At 41.8% G+C, this 22,228-nt stretch overlaps 1 protein-coding gene across 1 annotated transcript in view; it reads right to left on the reverse strand.

The window, feature by feature from the left end:
- The window catches only part of SMAD1 (SMAD family member 1), a 48,279-nt gene that overhangs the window by 14,061 nt on the left and 11,990 nt on the right, over positions 1–22,228 (reverse strand). The window contains exon 2 of the mRNA XM_027906636.1: positions 9,219–9,842. Coding sequence (XP_027762437.1) covers positions 9,219–9,618 — 400 coding nt within the window. The 5' untranslated portion in view covers positions 9,619–9,842. The remainder of the gene's footprint in view (positions 1–9,218; positions 9,843–22,228) is intronic.

Here is a 22,228-nt window from a genome sequence, read left to right on the forward strand (position 1 = left end):
AAAAAAAAAAAAAGGTTTCCCTTGCTTTCTTTCTGCATATGTCTAAGAGAGAAATTAAGCCACCATTTTTGCCTGCTAGTGGCATTAATGCATGAGAAGTCAGACCCCAGAAATCTTTACTGAACATGCACTTAAAAAAACCCAACCCTCACTACTGAAATTAAGGCTGCTCGTTAGAGTCAGAAGCAGGTTTCAAAGACATAATCTTATGTCTCCATTTCTAAGAGCAATTTCACTGAGATTCCAACAGATTTCAAATATTTGAGACAGATGTCACCTCTAAGTAGATTTGTTTAGATGTTAAATTTTTACCCAACTCCACTTTACAAGTTCTTAATTATGGTGTTTTCTGAAACAAGACACATCTTCTGTCATTCTATGGAAGTTCCCAGCTGTAAAACACCCCAGAACAAGCTGCATCTCCCTCAGCTGTGCAGACTGTTTCTCGCCTCCAACACAACTATTCTCACATACCACTGGAAAAGGCCATTAAAACAAGAGTTACACAACATTTAGGTGGACATCACAAATCCCCTGATTCACATGTCAAAGACAAGCTCTCTGAACATGAGAGTCTCTCAGAATTATGCCTTTTCTGTTAAACCTAGCAGTCTTTTTCCTGCTGGGTCAAGCACTATTTAATCATCATAGTCCACATTTGCTGGGCTAATAAATTAGCCAGTGAAAAAAGCAACAATGAGATCGTGTGTTAAAATGTATTTTCCCTTTCCTGTCTTTATGATTCCTCCTTACTTTTCCAAGCATTAAAAACACAGCTTTCCCATCTCTTCCTTTCCTACAGATGAAGGTCAAACCATTAACTTTTCTGAAGTTAATTTGTGCAGAGAGTACATCACCTACCTTTCCCATCCTCTACCTCATATTAAACAATGACACACATGACATCAGAGGAAGCCACATGATTTATAGCATTTTAAAATAGCAGGAGAACAGGATATTTTCTGTATGTTTTCTGTAATTAAATTAATGCAGTGCCAGATTTTCCCAAGGTATATATACATGTTTTCTCCTGTTGGGCAGAACCGCTGGAGAAGTTTAGAAGGACTTGAAATAAAAACAAGTCTCCTCTTCCCAAGTCTCCTCCTTGCAGACCTATCCTTTTTGTCCAACCACTTCAACCTCAAATGACTAAATGCCAACTTCTTCAAACTATACACAGAAAAGAGGGAAGGGGGAAAAGAATACAACTGATACTGAAACAGCACAAACAGTCTCAAAAATATCATTGCAGAATTTACTTTGCTCCTAATTCACATCCTCCCTGCACACACACAACCTTAAAGAAGGAGGAAAAAGCCCTGAAAGGCCACATCAGGCAGGTCAGAGACTACAGTGCTCCAATTAGTCCAGCTCCAAGGCAGTCACTCACTGCCATACCCTGATCTCTCTGCAGCTCACAGGCTTCTTTTGCAGGGAAGCTACTCCTACTGGAATCACAGAGGAGTTAATTTGAGCGCTGTTCAATCAGGAGTGAAGACATGAGCAGGGCCCAGGCCCTTCCCGAGTATGGAAGGCAGCCAGGAGTTCAAACCATAAAGGGGGATGCACACCCTTCTTGCTCCCCTCGCCCCTGTGCAAGGCACTGAGCTTCTGGTCAGGTTGCAGACCTCAACCATATGGAATAACAAATTACTGAGACTCAGTACAGCAGGGGAGGAGGCTGATCTCTGCAGCAGCTGCAAGCTCCAGGAAGAGGTATAATTGAAGGGGAGAAAGCATGAGAGAATTATTCGGTGCTAAGCCAGTACACCTGTTGCTGTAAAATAATGAAGCAGTGCACATCTTTGCTGTGCAGATCTCTGCAGGATGTGGCTCTAACCATTTGCAGACACAAGTTCTCTCTTCTTCTTTATCCTCTTCAGCGGAAGGGAACACAGATACAATAAAAAAAATAATATTTTTTTTTAAGTTATCATCAGTAGGGATGTATACATTTAAAGGAAACATATTATTGAACACACTGTTTTCTTAAAAAGCTACTGCAACAGATTTGCAAACTCAATCTCATTAAAATTAATGGAGTAGAACCACAAGTCATCTGACAGCTTGATTTCTGTAACTCTTCAAACACCGGATTAAAAGGTTTTATGTGCTACACTCTTTTTATCTCCAGCATGTCACCCTGCTTTTCTTCAGAAAACTAACAAGTGTGCTGTCCTAAAAGTAAAGATTTCCTTGGTTTCCTTTTTTTTTTTTTTGTTCTATTTTCACATTCCAGGGATAATGATTTTAGCAAACAGAGAAAGTTTCCAATTTATGAATAGAACTTTTTTTTTTTTAAAGTTTCTCTATGAAAAAACCCCAAACTAACCCAAAGGACCTGCTGTACTTTCAGAGTAGCATATTTTCTATCCAGACGGGGTTTGATTATCTTACACAAGCCTGGGTCACAGCTAGCTTCCCTCACGGGCTCATTTTTTCCACCTCCTTTGCATGTTACGTGAAGATCTGGGCAGGTATCTCTTTCCACCTATAGAAATTGAAAGACCAAATAATAAAATACAAGGGGCCCAGTATAAGAAAGCAGACCTTGCCAAAGTAGATTCTACTTCTGTAAAAATTTTACTTACAAAATTAAAAATAAAAAAAGAAAAAATAAGCAATTGCTGCTGCACTTTTTGCTCTTAAAAATCATGATGACTTGGTTGACATATATTCTGTAGAAGGGTTTGTACCACAACAGGGCCCTTGGTGCTAGTGAAGACCTGACAGCACTACCATTAGACAATGCACTTAGATTTCCAAGCATCATACATAGCTGCATTTTCATATGAATTTATACAAAACCACATATGATTTGCTGGAACATTAAAACTGCAAGTTGGGAAGGAGGGAAATCCTCACACACCAGTTCATGTTATCTGGAAATGGGTATAAAAACATGGTCAGGGGAGGAACTTGTGGTGTGTGTACTCCATGCTCTAGAGAGAAAATCCTGCAAAGACACAGTTGTAAGAAAAAAGTAAGAATTAGGAGAACCAAAAAAACCCAAACCAAACAACAAAAGCCAGCAGCTGTGTTAAACTAACAAATTTCAACCCCTTCTGAAGACTCTTAGCTTCATTTCCTGCCTCTGAGGTCACAGCATCTGAAGCTGGCTGTGGTATCCTGATGAGCTCTCCAGTCCCACGGTGGGAACAGAGCAGGTACCAACATATGCTCAGATGAACGTGCTTAGTTTAGCTTGCTGTCTGCAGCACTAGAGAGTCTCTAAAACATGCTGGCTGCAAGAGCTTGCCAAGATCTTGCTTGTAAACAGTAAGACACCATGCAGAAAAAGAAGTTTTAATGTCATTACATTTTCTCGTGTTGCCTAAAACAAGACCCGGCAAAACTGGGTATTTGACCAGATGACAAGTTCTCACATACAAAGACTACAGTTAGGATAGGGTTTACTCTTTGTTAAAAATAAAAAATTAGTAAGAATTGTGTCAAAAGCAACCTCTAAGGATCAAACTACTTTAAGCTGTTCCAATAACACCTTGGCTGTGGTATTGCAGCTTTGCTTTGCTGTTTTCTTAAAAGGAGACATTCCAGTCTTTCAGACTTTTGCTCCAAACCCCTGTTATAGTAATTGCACATGAAAAGGCTCAATAATAGCTTTTCAGCAACCTGTGTTTGGGTGACAGGTGGACAAAAATGCCAAACTTTCTATTCCAGGAGAAAGCCGAGAGCAGTCTGGTTTTCTTAACACTTTATTTTGCAGTTTCAGGAGACCTCACAACCTGATTTGTTGTTTTACACAGTTACAACTGAAGACTGTATTAAAAAAAAAAAAAAAGGCAAAACAGTTTTGACTTTACTGACTTTACTTTTACATCAGACATCTGGTCTAAATGCAAGTAATATTAGTACATTTCCTGCATTACAATATTCGGCTAATATTAGATTTTATTTGCGGATGCTCTGATAAGCTAACGTTTTGATTAAACTGACATTTTTCAAGGTCAATTTTGGAACTTAGTACTAATTGTATGCACATTAGTGAAGGAGTCCCTGTAAGCAGATTCGGTGGAGAAGCAGTCCTGATAGAGGAGGAAGTCACAGTGATGGTGTATATTAATTCAGACATTTACACAGACCAGAGTTCAAATTATCTGTACGAAAGCCACAGTCACCATCCTGCTGAGGAGGTTAAAACTTGGGAGTCTGGTCTTTCAAGTCAGAAGAAACATCTGTATCTGGTTAATTTTAAAGAAAGAAAACACACACACACAAAAAGGACAAAAACATTCTTTCTTGACAAGTTTTATTCCTTTATTGTTGCTTATTTTTCTGACATGTGGTGAGGTTAGATGAGGGAAGCCCTGCTGTTGGACCACTCCCTCCTTCCACCCCCCCATTTCAATTCCTCTCTCTCAGGTCAGCTCTGGTGGGGAATTTTAGAACTGAATTCTGCAAAGCCAAAATGAAAGAAGTTTAAAATGCTTGCCAAGCAAACTGACAGTTGCTTTTTCTATTTCAGGAAACCATCCTATAATTGTGTCCACCTGTTGTAGCAATGCTATTTTTAAAGTCACACCCAAGAGCAGCGTTACACGGCCCTACAGCAAAACCTCTCATCAATCACACTTTGCTCCCTCAGCCCCAGCCTGCAGAGGTGCAGAAATCTGCCACAGGAATCACACAGGACCAAGGATTTCTCTGACTTGGTTCTACATATTAACCCCAAAGGGATGCACCGTTTTTGCCCTTCCTTACACCCCTAGAGCAGCTTCCCTTTCATCTTTTTCTCTCTCCTTTTCTTCAGGATGCCTGGCACTGCCAACATTATCCTTCAACAGGCCTGGTGCCACGGGAGCCGTGCCAGCAGCTGCTCCTGGGCCATCACAGCTCTTCCACCTGACTGGAAACAGCACAGAGGCTCTCACGCTGTTTCCTCCCTTTGCCCAGGTGCCTGGGGTGTGGGAGCCACTGAGTAAGCCCCCAAAATGCCCAGCTAGGCAAGCTCGTGGTCCCAAAGAGACTTGCCGCTTACTCCCAGATTTTCTCTGCTGGCTCTAAACTTGACCACAACAGACTCGCAGCACCTGAAAACTGACAGTCCCAGGAGCTATGTTTGAACCATGCTGCTTGCCAAAAGAGGCATCAGTGATCCAACAGATGACTTCTGGAGTTCAGTGGGAGTATACCATGGTGGGTTTTTAAAGACCCTCCTCTGAATTTTCCCCATATAGATGCCATTTGGGAATATTATTTTTATATGCCATGATCCTAAGGGGATGAGATGGGGATGACTAACTGACCCATTTCATTTTTCAGTAAAGTACCTAGAGAGTGAGTGCTCAGAAGCATGACCAGACCAACACACACAATCAAACACCTATGTGATTTCAAATGGTATTAGAAAGCTCCATTAAGCATGCCTTACTGCTCTTTCACTGAGGACCAGAGCTGCAGTGCTGTACAGGAGAATATCAAAGGATCACATCAGTCTAAACCTGCCTCATCCAGGAGTTCCAACATTTCAAGTATCTTTCTGCACCCCCGGGGCCTGCAGTAGGCGTGCTGCCTTACAGAGAAACACTTACAAGCAAACAGCAGAGGAGATCAAAGGTAAATATGAAAATAATCAGGTTAAAGTCATAGGCAGGGAGTCCACACCAAGAGCAAAAACAGCATGACACACCCACCACTCTCCTGAGAGCCTGGGGACCTGGTCTGCTCTTGTGGCAAAAAGCAGCTGTACACATAGGTAAAATGTTTCTGGCCAAAAAACAAGCTCACTGAAGCAGACACACACTCTGAATTCATGGTTATAATGGAGGGGAACATCACAATCTTTAGGCAGAATTGAAAATTCAACCGTTATTTGTCTGTATCATGAAAAAGCAACCACTGCTTGCCCCCTGGTTTGGGTGGAACAATGGCATCATCAGCTTCATAATGCCCCTCAATGTAGAGCAGTCTGCAGCCAGCTCTCTGAAGAAAGAAGCTTAACCGAGGAAAGTTATCCAGTCTTTTTTTATCTACAGTTTACTGCAAAAGAAAAAAAATGGACCATTGTAGTTGTATTCTGCCTCCAAGTGTCTTCACTAATGGGCTGGTCCCTCCAGTCAGAATATGTCGGAGGACAAATTATCTGCTTCTGGACTGACCAGTTTTAGTACCCCCAGCACTGCAAGCTTCAAGCAGACCGGGGCATCTGTAAGCACCTCCACAAATGAGTATCGAAAAGTTAACCACTGCATTTCCCAAGGCAGGTTGAAGCTCATCCAGATCAATGAAGAACAAGTTTCTCCCAGGCCTGACCCCGAGAAGGTATCGGCAGCCTCTGGACACTCTCAGGAGACAACATGTGGGGTGGGGGTAACCATTTAGAGAAACACTCTGTACCTTCAACCATTTCCACACATTAAAACATGAAAGAGAAGTTAATTCCTCTTTTGACTCCTTTGTAACATATTATAAATTCAAAAACTAGCAGGCTGATGGACAGGGACGCTTAGTAGAGGCAAACACAATTCTGCATCACATGGAACAGCAGGGAGCTGGTGTTCCCTGTTTAAGAAAATTAAATATTCAGTTTCTTCATCCTCCTTCCTTCCTTTTAGCTAAGGCAAAAAACTGAACCCCTATAGCCACATTAGAGGTGTGATTTATTATTATTATTTTTAATAGCAGTGTCAATTTAAGCACCTCTTCATCCTCCCTGTTCCCTATGCCATTCCTTTTGTTTTGCGGTTAGAACAAACAGGATCCAGGCTTAAAAAGAGAAATTTCCCCCCCCCTGAATTCTGGATGGCATCTTTCATCTGATCCCACTTACATAACTGAGGACAGAGGCAAGAGCAGAGGGTGTGTCTCCACAGAAACCTGAGGATAAAAGAAGAAAAGGAAGTGTCTCAGGAAGGACTTCCAAATGTCAGTTCACAGATTCTCCTGTAAAATCTGAGAGGCCTTTTCAGGGAGATGAGAAACATCATGTCTGTTTTTTCCTCACAGCTTCTATGTATGCTGTACACCTAATTGTTTCTCAAGTCTTGATCATAATTAAGGATAATCCCAACAGGTATCTCTAAACCCAAAAATAAAACTGAGGAGAAAAGGCAGATTCAGCCAAGCAAGCACACCACTTCAGCTAAGCATGCCAGTTTTTAAAAGGCATCAAATTCAGACCTTGCCCTCCTTAATTAAAAGCTCTGCTTTGCCTTGCCAAGGGACAAATCTAACAAGCCATTAACTACCCTGCTCCAGAAATAATTCTTCACACAAGGGGTGTAGGAAACAGCAGTGAGCTACTGTAATACACGAGGAGCTATTTCTTCCTGGCACTCCAGGACGAGGTTGCTTTCCTAATCCCAGCAAAAAGAGTTTCTAGTTTCCCCTCTTATTTCCCTCCACCTCCACTCCTTCCCAGATGTCCTCCTCAGGGCTCTGTTGGTACAGGTGTTCTCACAGGCAGGAGACACGCCCCTGTGCTGCTCTGATCAGCCTGAAAGATAACACAGCAGGGGAGGGAAAAAGTGACTGTGATCCAGTTCAGCACAAGGCCATGCAAACTGCTGCGCTGGCACAACACAGCGAGCAGGAGTGCTCCACAAATCCCACCACAGACTGGGTATCCATCTCCTGAGGGGCAGCTCACAGATTCCAGGCTGATTGTTCAGGTGGGTGTCACAGGAAGTCATGCTTCCTCACCTCCACCTAGTGCCCCCATCTGACTCCACAGAGCTAACTTGGCACTGAGCTTGCCAAGTTAGCCGTGCCAAAGAGTACTTTTCTGTCTGATTAGTTTCTTTATCAAGGCTCCGCAGGATCAGACAGGTAGCCATGCCTGTGCAGAGCCTCCTGATCAAGTTAGCCATGAGTATGGTCCCATCATGTCACATCCACGTGCCTGCCAGGTGCCACATTCTCTGCGTGTGGGGACAGCAGCGCAGCCAGTGCTCAGGGACACTGGGAGATTCCCTGTTTGAGACTGCTGATAGTTTTCTCCCTTCTCTCACTATTTACAACCAGCTTCTATCTAGCCTGGCCAACAGAAAAATCTCATTTGGATTCAAGTGTAGCTTTGTAGCTAGCAGACACACCACAGAGTGCCAATTTTCATGTTTTCCAAGCTTATCTTCTCAAGTTAAACAGTGAGGATGAAATAAGGTATCAAGGCAGAAAATCCATGCATGCTTCTGGCACTGTGAAAACTGAGACTGATTTCCCAACAAAGACCATTACCTGAGTTTATGTAGTTGAGGATTTACCACTAATCCGTTCCTCAAAACTCACACAACACAGAAACAAATCACATGACAATCAGCAGAAGAGTAAAAGTATAGATGCCATCCTATGTATGGAGCATACACATCAGCTCACCAGTAACTAGTTCTGCACACAACAGTTAAATACAGACCATGCTGTCAATCAGACACACAATTTCAGGATGTACCTTGCACACAAAATATGTATAGCACACAATCTGAGCTTCCAATTTCGCTTTGTGAAGAGAAAGTACATTTTTAACCCTTCTGCGATGATAGCCTTGGAAACATAAAACCTTGGTATCTGCTCGAGTCCATAGACTGTTGTAAATGGTGACTCATGCATGAAGTAATCTCAAAGCACAAGCAATAATGGTGTTTTAATGTCCTGGCAAAAATGAGGAAAAAACGGTTAGCAGAATTTGGGAGTGACTGTCAGGAAACGAAGATAAAGACCATGCTTGGAGAACAGCAAGAACAAGGAAAGGGACAGGAAAAAAGAAGTCAAACATTATGAAGCATAGCTCTCCAAGCCAAATGGGAGTTCAGCTACCACCTGTTTCCAAAAGCCATGTTTTCCCACTCATCTCCATGCAATATCTCTCATAACAATGGCAGATCTGTGGCTGACTAAATACAAAACCATCCTACATTACATACCCAGCCAGAGATCTCAGTAAAACCACAGTGGGCTTCATGTTTCATGTAAATCCACTGATCTGCACGGTTCGGTAAATAACAAATTAATTGAGGGATAGTGGGCACCATATATTAAGACTATACATCTGCATAGTGATAAAACATTTACACAGGTGAGGCATTCGTCACTTGAAAGGGAGAACTGTTAATTAACACTTCCATCCAGATAAAGTGCAGAGGACGAATCTGACATGGGCAAACAGCCACTTTTGCTTATTTGAGCTGATGAGTCACATGATTAATTGCCACACTTCACATTGTTCACTTAAGGTGTAAATGCACAAACAAGGAAGAACCTACCAGGACTCTCTACCCGCTTGTAGTGGTAGGGATTGATGCAAACCTCCTTCTGTTTTGAGCCAAAGGGAAACTCGCAGCATTCCAGTGGTTTCAGTTCGTGGTGGCTCTGCAAGTCTGGCCAGCGCCACACTCTGCAGTAAATGACATGCGGGAGCCCCTTCCGGTGGGAAACCTGGAGCCTGCCATCCAAGGAACGAGGAATTGTCACACAGTTGCTGGGCTGACCGGGACAGCTTAATGCTTTTTCCAGCTCCTCCATAGCACCTTTTTTCTTCTTCAGTTTTTTTACTAATGCATCAACAGCCTTCTCTGCCCATTTTTCTTCTTCATCCCCTTGCTTCCATCCCAACAGCCTCTTCACTGCTGGGCTGGTGAAGGAAAATAAACTTGTCACATTCATGGTGACCCTACTGTGTTGATACCACAGAACCAAGCAGGAGAGACCGTCCTGTTCTTCCACCACCACCAGGGTACAGCAGACTGTGTCAGTAGTCAAAAGCAGCCTATATCAAATAATTCCGGTCCTTTCTCCTTTTCAGTCCTCCAGTCCCAGGAAGGCAGTGCTGACATCCCCCCTTGATGGACGTGACCTTCTCATTCTTCTAAATTCCTCTGGTCAACAACCTGCAAGAGAATATCAGAAGGAGATAAAAAAAGGATTTTGCCTTTTAAGTTATCATACAGCAGTTAAAAACATCCCCCGACCCTACACACTTTTTTGAGTGGTATGACCAAAAACCAACCAACATCAAAACAAAGAGCAATAAAGTGTTGACAGCCTCCAGAACTGGCCTTGAGGCACATCTGATGAAGATTTCAGCAGCAGGGTCTGCTGCTGAACCCTGTATATTCCTCTCTCCCAAACAGCCCTGAATAAATGATGTGATGACCCTGGAAAATAATGACGCATTATAAACAAAACCAAGAGAAGCTCAGGGGGAAGTTTAGTAAGAGGAGAGGGTAAGGGGTGAAGGTACATGGTGAGACAAATCTCCATCAGTTCAGCTTCCTCATCCAGTTTGCTCTGTGGCCTCAGTGATTTTTGTGCTACATAGCAAGGGGGACAGCAAGTGTGTTTGCCAGCTCCAAACAATACTTCTGCTTGGTGCCCAAGCAGGGCATCAGCTAGCACCATGAGAAGCTCCATAGAAAAAGCCAGAACACAAGAAGACATGACTGTATTCCCACACACACTCCATAAAAGGGCAAGAATCCTATATGAGAAATGTAGCCCACATTAAATTTAGCCTAAAACAGTCCCTCGATGTCATTTTTCACTGTTAAGCATGCTTAAGAATGCTCCCCTTTGCCTGTCAGCTGTTGCATCCTTACGCAGCGAAACATCCCAAGAAACCCGTGCAAGACCACTAGTGCTTTTTTTATTATTTATTTCAGAGAGCAGCTGGAGGCAATATACCCCAAGATGCACTAGACTTGAGCATAGCAGGATCTGAAACAAAAACAGTTCAGTTTCACCCCTGACTTACTTTGGGGAACAAAGCAAAAAAAAAAAAAAAAAAAAAGAAAGAATGAAACTAGAAAGATCCTTGCCCTCATCTCACATGAGAAAAAACCCTGCATCTCCCCACCCCACCAAATAGCCCTCACAGCTCACAAGCAGACTGTGAGGGAATGCTATCATGAACTTCACCAATTACATCCTGATCCTTCCTGTTGCAATGTCTGCCTGATGTTCTCAAGGACACGCGAAGGAGTGGGAAGGACGAGAAGTCCTGATAAGAGGAATTTAGACAGCACAGTGGTCCTTGAGCTGGGAGATGTGGAATGGGACTGAAGCGATGGGTGAAGAGGGGGAGGAATTCCACACAGGAAGAAGTCCCTGCTGTGAGCAGCAAGTTTTGTACTTACTCATGCTGGAAGCAGGCAAAAGGCTCTGCCAGGACAAGCAGAAGAGACCCAGCAGTGGCAGGGAGGGGAAAATGAGACAAAGAGCACGACAGCACTCATTTTCAAATAGATAGACAAGACAGGAAATATATCCTGGACTGGATACTCACAGGTTGTAGAGGTAGGGGGAAGAGAAAAAGGATATGAATGTTTTTGTTGCCATCAGAATGACATAAAAAACCTCAGCCAACCAGCAACCTACACACACAGAGAACAGAAGGTGTCAGCACACCCACCTCAGACAGAATTTCTTAGTTATACTAAGAAATTATTGCAGAACTTAAAATTGCAAATGCTATGGCACACTTACTCTCTTGACTGTCATCCATTGTAATGGTTTCATAGTATAACACTATATTTGAAGTACTTTAAGCTGAAAACCATCCACTCAGTTCAAATTAATTTGTCACTAAAACAGTTACCTAATTGCAGAGGTTCAGTTTTATTCGGCTTAATGCATAAACTACGTTTATGTGAATAATGATTATGGACTAAGACACAGGCCACGTCTACCTGTACTTCATACTGCTACTTCCCATTTTTTAAGCTAAGAATTGCACTTGAAATAATGCAATGCAATGGAAGATTTTGCATGAGCGTGCAGCAAATTTAAGAATTCGTTTTGTTACCTGAGCATGAGCCACACAGTTAAATAAGCTGAAATTCCATTACTGTCATTGACTGTACTCCAGGTATACTTTATCCTTACATGCACTATTAAAGCACTTAAGTGATCTATTAAAGTGCAGTGCTAATTTAAGAACTGAATTACCAGAACCCCAGTGCATGTGCTTTAAATATGGTTATTAAGCAACTGAGTTATTCTTAACTCATATATAATCTATATATCAATCAATATTCTAAACATAATTTTTCATTATTTTTCAAACAAAAGATACAAGTTCCACACATAAAAGTTACAAGTTCCAGTAGTATATCACCAAGTAAAGCTTTCTACTTCACATCCATTCAAATGAAAATCTTAAAAAAAGATTCAAAAGGCTTGAGTTGAAGCTCTAATAAAGAAGAAAGTATAATGTTTACATTTTGACCCAAACCTATTTCAACATTGATAACGTTTGCAGATGTGGTTCTACCTAGGCCTGACCCATTTTCACCAAGCTACTTGCTGTGAAAAAGTCCCATCTATTAAGACTGTATGTTTATATTAGTGCCTGAAAACACAACCCTAACACGAGCTCTGCAAAGACTAAGACGGCATTTAGATGCAGCCCCAAGAAGTCAGATGAAAGGAACAGATTTTCCGAAGTCTTTGGATCAAATCCTGCAACACAACACACATCCCACTCCCACGATCAGGCTCTCCAAAACACATTTCACCATCACAGGTACTATCTTAACAGCTGGCATCTCTGTGGCCACAACTGCTGGGAGAGCACAAGGAGTAGCATTAGCTCGTAGGTATGCTTGGAAGCAAAGCAGCTCAGCAGGACCCAGCTGGCCACCAGCCTCCAGCCCAGTGACTCCTGCTGAATTCCTGCTGCCCCAACAAAGCCTGAGCAACATTCCAAGCCCTGAACAAGCCACAGGATAAAGAAAGGGGGAGAAAACTTCTAGGCTGCTGTACACTAGTCACACTAATCTCCAATACCAGTAGCAAGCTAAAAAAGAAGAAAAAAAAATAGAGAAAGCAATGTATGTGGAGATTTTCGTTTCCAAGAAGCAGAGAGCCTGTCCATAGGGCTGAGCCCTTGCCAGTACATTCCGTTTCCCTTTCTACCACACTTGGTTTCTGCACTGCATCATTTCCTGTATTACTTCTGCACAAAGTGGTCTTATCAGTTGGAAGTGTAAAATAAAGATTAAACCAGGAGTCAGCAGATGACACAGTCTGCATCCTTCTTCCCCAAATACATGTGACCTTCTGCAAAAGCAGGAGTTAGTATTTCCAGTTGCTGAGTGACCATCAGCCCTTGAAAGATATGCTTATTCACAAGGTAGGGACAAAACAGAAACTTAAGCCAAATGACAGGATGCTCTCCAAAAGGCAGCCTGGAATCAGTTTAGAGGAAATTGAGTTGTTACCCACTTATCGGCCACACTTTACACATCAAAACCCATGTACTTTTTATTATGTGTTCTGTCTGCTGATGGATGAGTTGGAATCAACAAATTTCTTTTAAATCCCAATGTTGCTTTATTTGTCTTCCTTCACTGCTGTGCAATATTTAAAGATTTGTGTAATCTTTGCACTGACATACAAACCTGCACAAAGCTTGTGAGAAGCCTATAAAAAAATAAATGAGCATTTTAGATACATATATATGTTTAGCCAGCTTTGTATTTAAACAAACACATTTAGGCAAAATGCTTAAGACTGAAGTTCTATTTTTCTAGCCCTCAAAACTCTGTCAGCAACATTTAAGCAGACAGTAAAATATTCAATGAGACTGTTTTCGAATTCCCACAGAAGATCCCATAGGAAACTGTCCCACTTTGCATAAATGACTGTTTTTAGTGGGTGGAGAAAAGGTTAGGACAATTATGATTCTCTCCCAGAGGGGTGGAGGGGGAGCAAAACAACTTCTAGACCAAGTTTCAGGCAAACAAGTGGCTCTAACTCTTCTACTAATTTCATTATTTGTATTACAGGCTCAGTGATGCAGGCAAAAAGGATCCTATTAAATATTTTTAATATATGCTTAATACAGTTAGATATAAAAAGGGGCAGGAACCACAATGAAGAGAATCTACTTAATTGTTAATAGAGAAAACTGTCTAGTCTGTGACTACATTTTTAAAATTCAATTTATCTTATTTTAGTCAACATACCTCCTCCCAGTGTCCATTATTTAGTAACAATATAAAGAAATAAAAAGCAGAGAGATTTTAATTTGCTTTTTAAAAAATATTCAGTAATTTACCTGCTCTGAAAGACACATATTTGCAGCAACTCATGTATTCAGTATAATATTTAGACCTTTACAAAAAGCATGCAGTCTAAGCAGTTGTAATGCTAGAATGTGTAACAACATATTGTGCACTCACTTCCTCTATCTTCCTATTCTTGGAGCAAGCAGCAAAAAGTTTCGATTTCTTTCTTCAAGTAATGTAACTTGTAAAACAAAGACTTCTGCGGAATTACTCTGTTTTTAATCAACAAGTTCTTTCTTTGCACCTCTTTATGGCAGAAGATCAGATCTTGCTCAGCTTGGAAAAATGCACTGAAACCTGGTAGAAACCTCAGTGGCATTACAATACACATTCAAAAAGAAAATAAGTTTCATTTCAGAGTGCTGTAGAACTCATTAGAGAGTTTATAAAGAACCTGAATTGGCTTTCCTCATAGTTCTGAAAAGCATAAGGAGAAAAAAAAAAATTAACTTTCATATGCCTTCTTGGCATGGTGGAAAGAATTCCAGGAGAAAATGCAATCCTGTGTTAATTTCTCTTATATAACATATTATTTGAGGAAAGAGGAGCATACTGGGTCTTGAAAATACTTCATTATTACCTAACAGAGTAGGCAGTTTTTTTCCTGATGCCGCATTAGACTCCCTTACTCAGGCCCAGCAAGAGCAGGCAGGATACCTCCCGCCTGTTCCACGAAGTAACCTATGTCTTGGATACCGAGACACGGCCCAAAACACTCGGTCTGTCCAGCCTCCTCTTGGGCCATCCCTTATGCTATTTGCCTGAGGGATTGCCCTTCCAAGAAAACCTCATTGTACGGCCCACAGAGAAAATCCTGTCAGCTACTACACACACCCTTTAATTCAGGGGGTGGTGGGAGGGCAAGAGTGTCACACAAAGAGCAGGGACTGCAGTGAGTGCAACAGCAGCCCTAACAGTTTCTTGTAAGAAATAATCTGTTCTCAATGAGGCTGTGACATTTGGTTTTTGGAAGAAGGCCTTCAACAAGTTCTGACTTATTGGGTAAGTCAAATCAAATCCACGAGTTCTGAATGTGAAACAAAAAGCAGATGCACCGCTCGCTCAAAATGAAATCGCAGGGGCAATGTATAGTTTACCAGTGGAGGGGAGGAGGGCAACAGTGACCCAAAAAATAATACCCCTCCTGCTTTGTTAGTCCAGAGCATGAAGGAATAACCTCATAAAAGCAATATCTGCCAGCTCCTTCCCAATGCTCACCACAGTTCAAAGCAAGAACAGAGTGTTCGGCCAGTTTCGACAATGAACTGCTGCGTTTCTTCTGCTCGCCTCCCCACTCAGCTCCTGGCAGACCAGGCCCTGATCCCTGCCCTTAAAGCCTCAATTACCACCATTGCAAGAGTAAAACAATTGCAAATTCTTGCAGGTTTTCTGGACTTCAAGTTACCAGATCTGAAAGACTTACGGTAACTTCACTGTTGCTTCTCCAGGAAAAAATAACCATTTTCCACACACATTAGAAACCAAATCCTGTGTTACAACACAACTAAAATGGCATAAAAACTTTCTAAGGAAATACGTAATCTGAGAAAAGAACACAGCAAAGGTACTTTCCCAGGTTCGACACACATGCATCAACAATTAAATTTGCCCTTTACCTGGTTAAGAACATTTCTTCCCAATGCCTTTGCAACTGTTTTGACATATTGAAAACCATACTCCAGAGAATAAATTTGAACACCACACCTTGCATGAGTTTTATCTACACCTTCATTAAAATACAGCTCCACCTTGTTTACAAGAAACACCAACAGCCTCTTAAGTGATCACCAGATCCTCGAATCCTGCCTTTTTCACCAGGGATGAGAAATGGTAAATTTCTAGCTTGGCACTACTAAATTTCACCCATTCCTGCATTTAGCTGCACCTGAGATTCCACAAAATTACAAACCACCAGCTCTTCCTTTGATGCCTGCTGGTCTCCTCCCCATCCTCATTTGACTTGCCAAGACTACACAAAAAAAAATTAAAACCAAGTTTGCCAAGATACTGGAAGCCGGATAAGCCTGGTGCACACCAGGGCTACTACAAGCAGGATAGATCAAAACATATACCCAGGTGTGCACAAATCCTTTCTGGTGTCAGAAAGCAGTCGGACTGAATCGGATGCACTTCCAATGATTATCTCTAAAACTGCAACTTAGTGTTTTAACTGAAGTCAGGAAGGAAATGTAACTTGATGATTCAGTCAAAACTCTGGCACAGATGGGATTGCAAAACTATGAACTTCACTGAAATAACCTATAAGATGAATACAATGCTGTGAACCTCAAAACTTACCAGAATAGTTTTCATGTGTTTTTTTTTCCCCCTAAATGCTAATGAAGGAAGAGATTCTTAATTCTTCACTCTCTCCAAGCTGAAGGCCTCTTAAAGAAATCCTCAAATTATGACAAAACATTCAAAAGAAAAACATATCCAAACAAACAGCTGTCAAGAGATAGGATGAATTACCAGCCATCACAGTGAGTATTTCATTGTGCATCTTTGGGGCAGGTTTATCAATTTCACTTGTGATATGGGGTATTTAAATTCCACACGTTGTCCCACCAGGAACTAGGAGCACTCAGGAGTACAGGAGCAGCCAAGGAGCTCAGTCAGCATCATTAGATGACACAGACCAAGTCCTGAAAAATGCAGAAGAACCTATAAGACCAGTCCAGAGCACTGGCTATAGCCTTGTGAACATGGAATATCCACACGGATGACAGGACTAGTCTAGCTATTAAAGTTAAGTTGGAAGTCCTTTTAAAGAGGTCAAAAAACTGGGGAAACCAGATTTTTTTCCCCCTCCTTTCATCATAAAACTCCTATGTAACTCCCTTTTTCCACAAAGACCATTCCCTTTCCTGACTTTCTGAACTGTCTTTAGAAAACAGGTGTTGTTTACAACAATAACAAACACACATCTGTGTGGGTGTGTTAATACACACAAAGGCAGGATAACTGAAACCTCTTCCTATATTTAGATCTGTCTGGTCAGCTCTAATTGCATAATTTAATCAAAACCCTCTCCAACGGAAACACATCCATATTCATCACAGGCATCAAAGGAAACATCTTTACAAACTATATCCTTTTACAAACCAACACATGGTCCCACGCCACTTGTGCAATTGTTGAATTCCTCCTTTGGGAAGGGCATGGAATTTTATTTCTTTTTATCAGCTGAAAAAAGCATTTCCCTCCAATTCATCAGCACAGGGTGGGAGGAACTTCCTTCACAGGTGAGATGGGGAAAATTTACTGACATATCATTTTCAGGGATTTTTTTAAAAGTAGTTAAAACACATATCTGCAGCATAAAGAAAAACCATTAAAACAAAATTAAGAAAAATGCCCATCAGCACTCAGGCATCAAAATTTCTGAGTAAAAGTTCATAAAATATAAGATGTGTTTTGTCTTTAGAGAATGGCACAGTCTAGCACAACTGCATGAATTTAGAAAGGGGTTTGTCAGCCCCAGCCAGAGCAGTGCTATAATGGTATTTTTTGAGGGAACCTCATCAAATGCACTCCAGTTACACTGAGCTAAAGCAAGTCACTGCACCTCCAAATGATTCATTTTACCAATACAGTTACATCAGCTGCATTAAACCACTTCTAAAGACTGTGACCCAGACCTCATTTATCAGAGATTAAGCAAAGATGTTAAATTACAGCTCAAGATCCCCAGCTTTAAAGCAGAATCTTCCACGAAAGTAAGAGATGACAAAAAGTGAGAAGAAAAATTACTTATTCATTAATAAAAGAACTACTGGGTCGAGCTCCAGCAAAGCAGAACAAACTGTCATTAAATTAAATAAATCTTTTCACAGATTAGTCCCCCATCCACCATTTATACACCTGAAATAAGAATACCTCTTCAGTTTGCTAATACTAGAGACATTTCAGTGCATTTTATGAGATTCATGCTTTTCTTTTTCTTAAAGGATTCCTCTATCTTTCCTGGTCTTTGCCTTATTTGCAAAAAACTAAGGAGCTATTTTTTTGCCTTTACACAACCTTCAAAACACTGAATCTTCTTCATATCTTTAAGATGTCCTTTAAAGTGTCTTGCAATTCACAACTACCATTCTGGACAGAGAAAGTGTTTAAAGATGACACAGCTTTCCAAGCCAAGTTTATACAATTCAGAAACAAACAACAATATTTGCCGGATTTCCACTGGCCAATGAAACATTATTTAGTTACAGCATGCCATTAGTGTCCTTCTGAAAACCAGGGCTGGACTTCAGATGACACAAAACCCAGTGTGCTCCAGGTCCTCAGGACACTGAGCAGCAGCTGCAGGACCACATCACAGCAGATACTTCCTGGCAGTATCTTGGTACTTCTCAAGCCACCAAAACTCAACAGACTCTTTACAAATGGAAGGAGGTAACATCACAGATGCCCCTTCAGCTTACACACAAGACATTTAAACTCTTTAGAGATTGCAATTTACGGGCAAATAGAAATTTATAGGGATTCCCCTGAGATTAGGTCAAGGAAGCTTTGGGTTAATGTTTAAAATACAGCAGCAAACACAGATGAGAGGTTGATCAAGGGCTCTACCAGCATGTGAGGTACAAGTCTGAGCTTGCCTACACTAAGAACTTGAATGGCCTTCAACTAAACCCCAATATAATCCCAGGACAGGGTACAATTTCACCAAGTCTGTACTTGTGGAGAATAAAGCTATTGACACACAATTATGAATGCATGGTCTCACTTTTACAAATGTTTTCATTCAATTATGCTATGGGCCCAAAGGAATGACTTGGTTGAACTGAAGACTAGGCATTAAGGATCACTAACTTTCCTCTGGACCAGCAGGCACACTTGGAAGAAAACAAGTATCACATATTATTGTGGTTGGAAGCCAACAACCTTCCAGATGACAATCAGTTCACCAGTGAAGTTTAACAGCTCCATTCTCGGAGCATTTTGATCCAAAGAAGTCTACTGACTGCAGCTGAATTTGCTGTCAGTGCAATTCTTTCCTGCCTGTAAAACCTTGCCGGCAGAAGGAGCATTGCCATGGAGAGCGCTGGGCTGCTGCTTAGCAGACACAGCTCCTGTTCCCTTCAGGCACACCACTCCCTCACGCCAAGCCTTACCACCTCCTGCTAACAAGTACGTAACAAAACTCTTGAAAGCTACTGATTAAGAGGCAAGTATTAGACAAAGAAAGCCAGAAAGGTGGCCACCAGCACATAATGTTTGCTGGCAGGATGGCACCGAGACATTTCTGTAACACCACCTGCCGTTACCTCAGGCACCACCACCACACCACTGAGTCACTCAACCCTGAGCAAGAGCCCATGGCCACTGCAATGAGGGGACAGAGGGAAAGGCACAGTGGCTGAGACTGGGTCATGTGCCTGTGCTACTGCTCTCACCACAACTAAGGAAACGTCTCCTAACCACTGCCCACAGGGAACAGGCCAAGCATAGGCCCAGAAGTCACAGACACACTTTTCCTCTTCTGAAAGGGCAAAACGAGTGCACGCATATGTGAGGAGCCAGAGAGGTCCAAAAAACTGCAGAATGAGGCAAAAGCAGCTGTCACAGTCCTGTGCCAGAACATCTGCAGAATCTCACGTCAAACTGTTTTCTCATATTCCAGAGATCAAGGCTCTGGAGCGTTTTGTACAAAGGCTTCAACCCACAGATAGGAACTGATAGTTAATACAGCAGTTGGGAACAGCATAGTTGAAAGGAAATGGGAGATATCCTCCTACATTGCTTACTGGTAATACGGAAGTTTTACAACACAAGAAAAGGGCTGTAATCTATCTGTTTGATCCCCTAGTTATCTCCAAGCTTTTTATGATTTTTGGAAGAGGAATCAAGCCACATAAAGAACTACTCAGTACTCTTGCCTTATCTACAATTTATTTTTTTTTTATTAACAGAGCCTGTGTGATTCTGCATATGGAAATAAGGCAACTCGTTACTCACTGCACCCTAATTTTCCAAGAGCAGTTTGAAGTTTCAACATTCAGGTTTTGCTAAGTTGCAGCATTGCAACCTTGCAGCTGAGACACCAAAATACAGCATTTCCCAAAGAAACCATGCTCTGCAAGGTCAGCAGCAGGAGAGCTAAAACAGCTATAATGCTTCCCAAATTTTCCACTGCTGCCTGCTACTGAACAGTCATAGCTGTCCTACTACCGAGGACGGATAGAAGGGCTCCAAGCTCCAAAGTCACAAAGTGAGACTGCAAGGCTGAACTTCCAGGACTTGCAGCTTTCCAAGACTACTTACTTTTAGGCTAAAAGCTGGTGTACAGAAAGAACACACCAAGATTTCAGACTCCTTGTCCTGAAGTTGTTAAAGAATATGCCTTTAATTCTGGGGATGAAACCAGTACTCCCCAGCTGCCGAGATAACAAGCCTTTAGGCTCAAACAAACTTGACTGCTGGCTGGCCTGGGAGATTGAGAGCCCTTGTGACCCAAGTCAGGGGAAGCAAGAAGATAGGCAAAGGTGTGATGAAAAAAAAATCAGAAATGTGAGACTTCAGCCAAAGCAGCCTGCCACCAGAACTCCAAGTTCTCAGCCACTCCCCTTTCACAAACCACAGGAGACACATCAGGTCGGACCATGAACAAGAGTCATAGCTGATAAACTTAGTGGGGACAAGGGCAAAAGGAACAGTCATTCAGTAAACTGTACTAAATATCTTTGGAGTATTTATACTAGTTATGGTGATGTTTTCTGCAGAACAAAAAATTTCAAAGAAGCCTGTAGTCAAGCTAGAGGGAAAAAAAATAAAATTGCAGTTGGCCTCCCAGATTCTGGACAGTTCCTCAGCAGAGAGGAAGGCTACAAGGGAATTCAGCGAGTACCTCGCTCCAGCACTACCACTAGGGAAATACCTAAACTTTGTATTTTAAATCTGTAGATAGTCTAATTCCTTGGAGTTGAGAAATATATTATAAAGGTGCAAGAAACAAGAGAGAGTAAAGGTTTTTAAACACATTTACCATATGCTGTCAAAACAAATGCTTTCTAAGTTTCTTTGGAGAAAAGTGGATTGAAAGCCAAAAATTTGGAAGTGATTTATGCAGTGGTGCAGAACCCAGGAAAGCTGTAAGCAGTGCATTGGCTCAAATCTGCAGGTGCCCTAACTGTCTTCACTGGCAGTGATTTCTGGTAACACCAGTCTGCTTTTACAGAACAGTTTTTAATGGATTTAATATTTACCTTTTTGCTGGTTTCTTGATAATGCTGCTAACAATGCCTGGTCTGCCGGTTGTTTCAAGTTATTTCATCCTCTAAAGAGGAAAACAAACTTTCTATTACTAAGAAGTTAAACTTGGAGGATATTCTTTTTCTCATGAGAAAGAATATTTGTCCTGTCTCACACATGATGTGCACTAGCTGTACTCTACTCATACAGTTACATTAAACCAGAAAAGCATTTCTAACACAGCTTGCAGCTTATACCAGCACAACAGCACTTGACCAGAAAAGCTTGTGTAAGTGTTGCTGCCCATCCATCCTCCCTCACCCCCCTTAAAATACACTGTATTGTTAATCACTGTCATTTTGCTGCCAATATAAGTACACTGGGGCTTTGAGACTGACGTAACTCTTGGCAGTCTAACCTCACCATGCTAATCACCAACGTAAGCATTTGGGAAAAAAAACCTGTAAATTAGACCTTTCCTTGGCAAGCATATTAAGGAAGTCTTCATCTGGGAGTCCTACAGCACTCCTTTATAACAGGCTACCTTGGGCCAGCAAGGTCACAGGTCCACAAGCAGATGAGCAGCCTCAAGAGCTCACTCCCACCCAAAGACAAAAGGTTTCCCTTTATTCCCGTGTGCCAGCCTAAGTACTCCAACATAATTTCCTCTTCTTCACCTGGCAAAAAAAACATCAACGAAAAATTTGGTTTAGGGGATTAGCTAAAAGCAGGATAAGCACTGAAGTCACCCAGCCAGCAAACACAAAGAATTCACATCTGGGGTTGAGAGAAACACAACTGCTAAGAGTTCTCTCTATCTTTTGGAGCTGCCACCCCTGAATTTTAGATGATATCCAGATCAAAGATTAGCTCACACTCAGACACGAGTACTTCAGCTGATCTGCAAAACCTGGTCTCATTCCTGAAGCAAGGAGCTCTGCCCTGGCCAGTTCTGAATAACCAACGCTCCAGCAAGCACTTCAACTCCCCCTCTGCTGCCACTGCCTTCT

The sequence above is a fragment of the Empidonax traillii genome, unplaced genomic scaffold, assembly GCF_003031625.1.
Source record: "Empidonax traillii isolate 1590-97213 ecotype Southwest subspecies unplaced genomic scaffold, ASM303162v1 scaffold1332:size131828, whole genome shotgun sequence".
NCBI classification, from domain to species: Eukaryota; Metazoa; Chordata; class Aves; order Passeriformes; family Tyrannidae; genus Empidonax; species Empidonax traillii.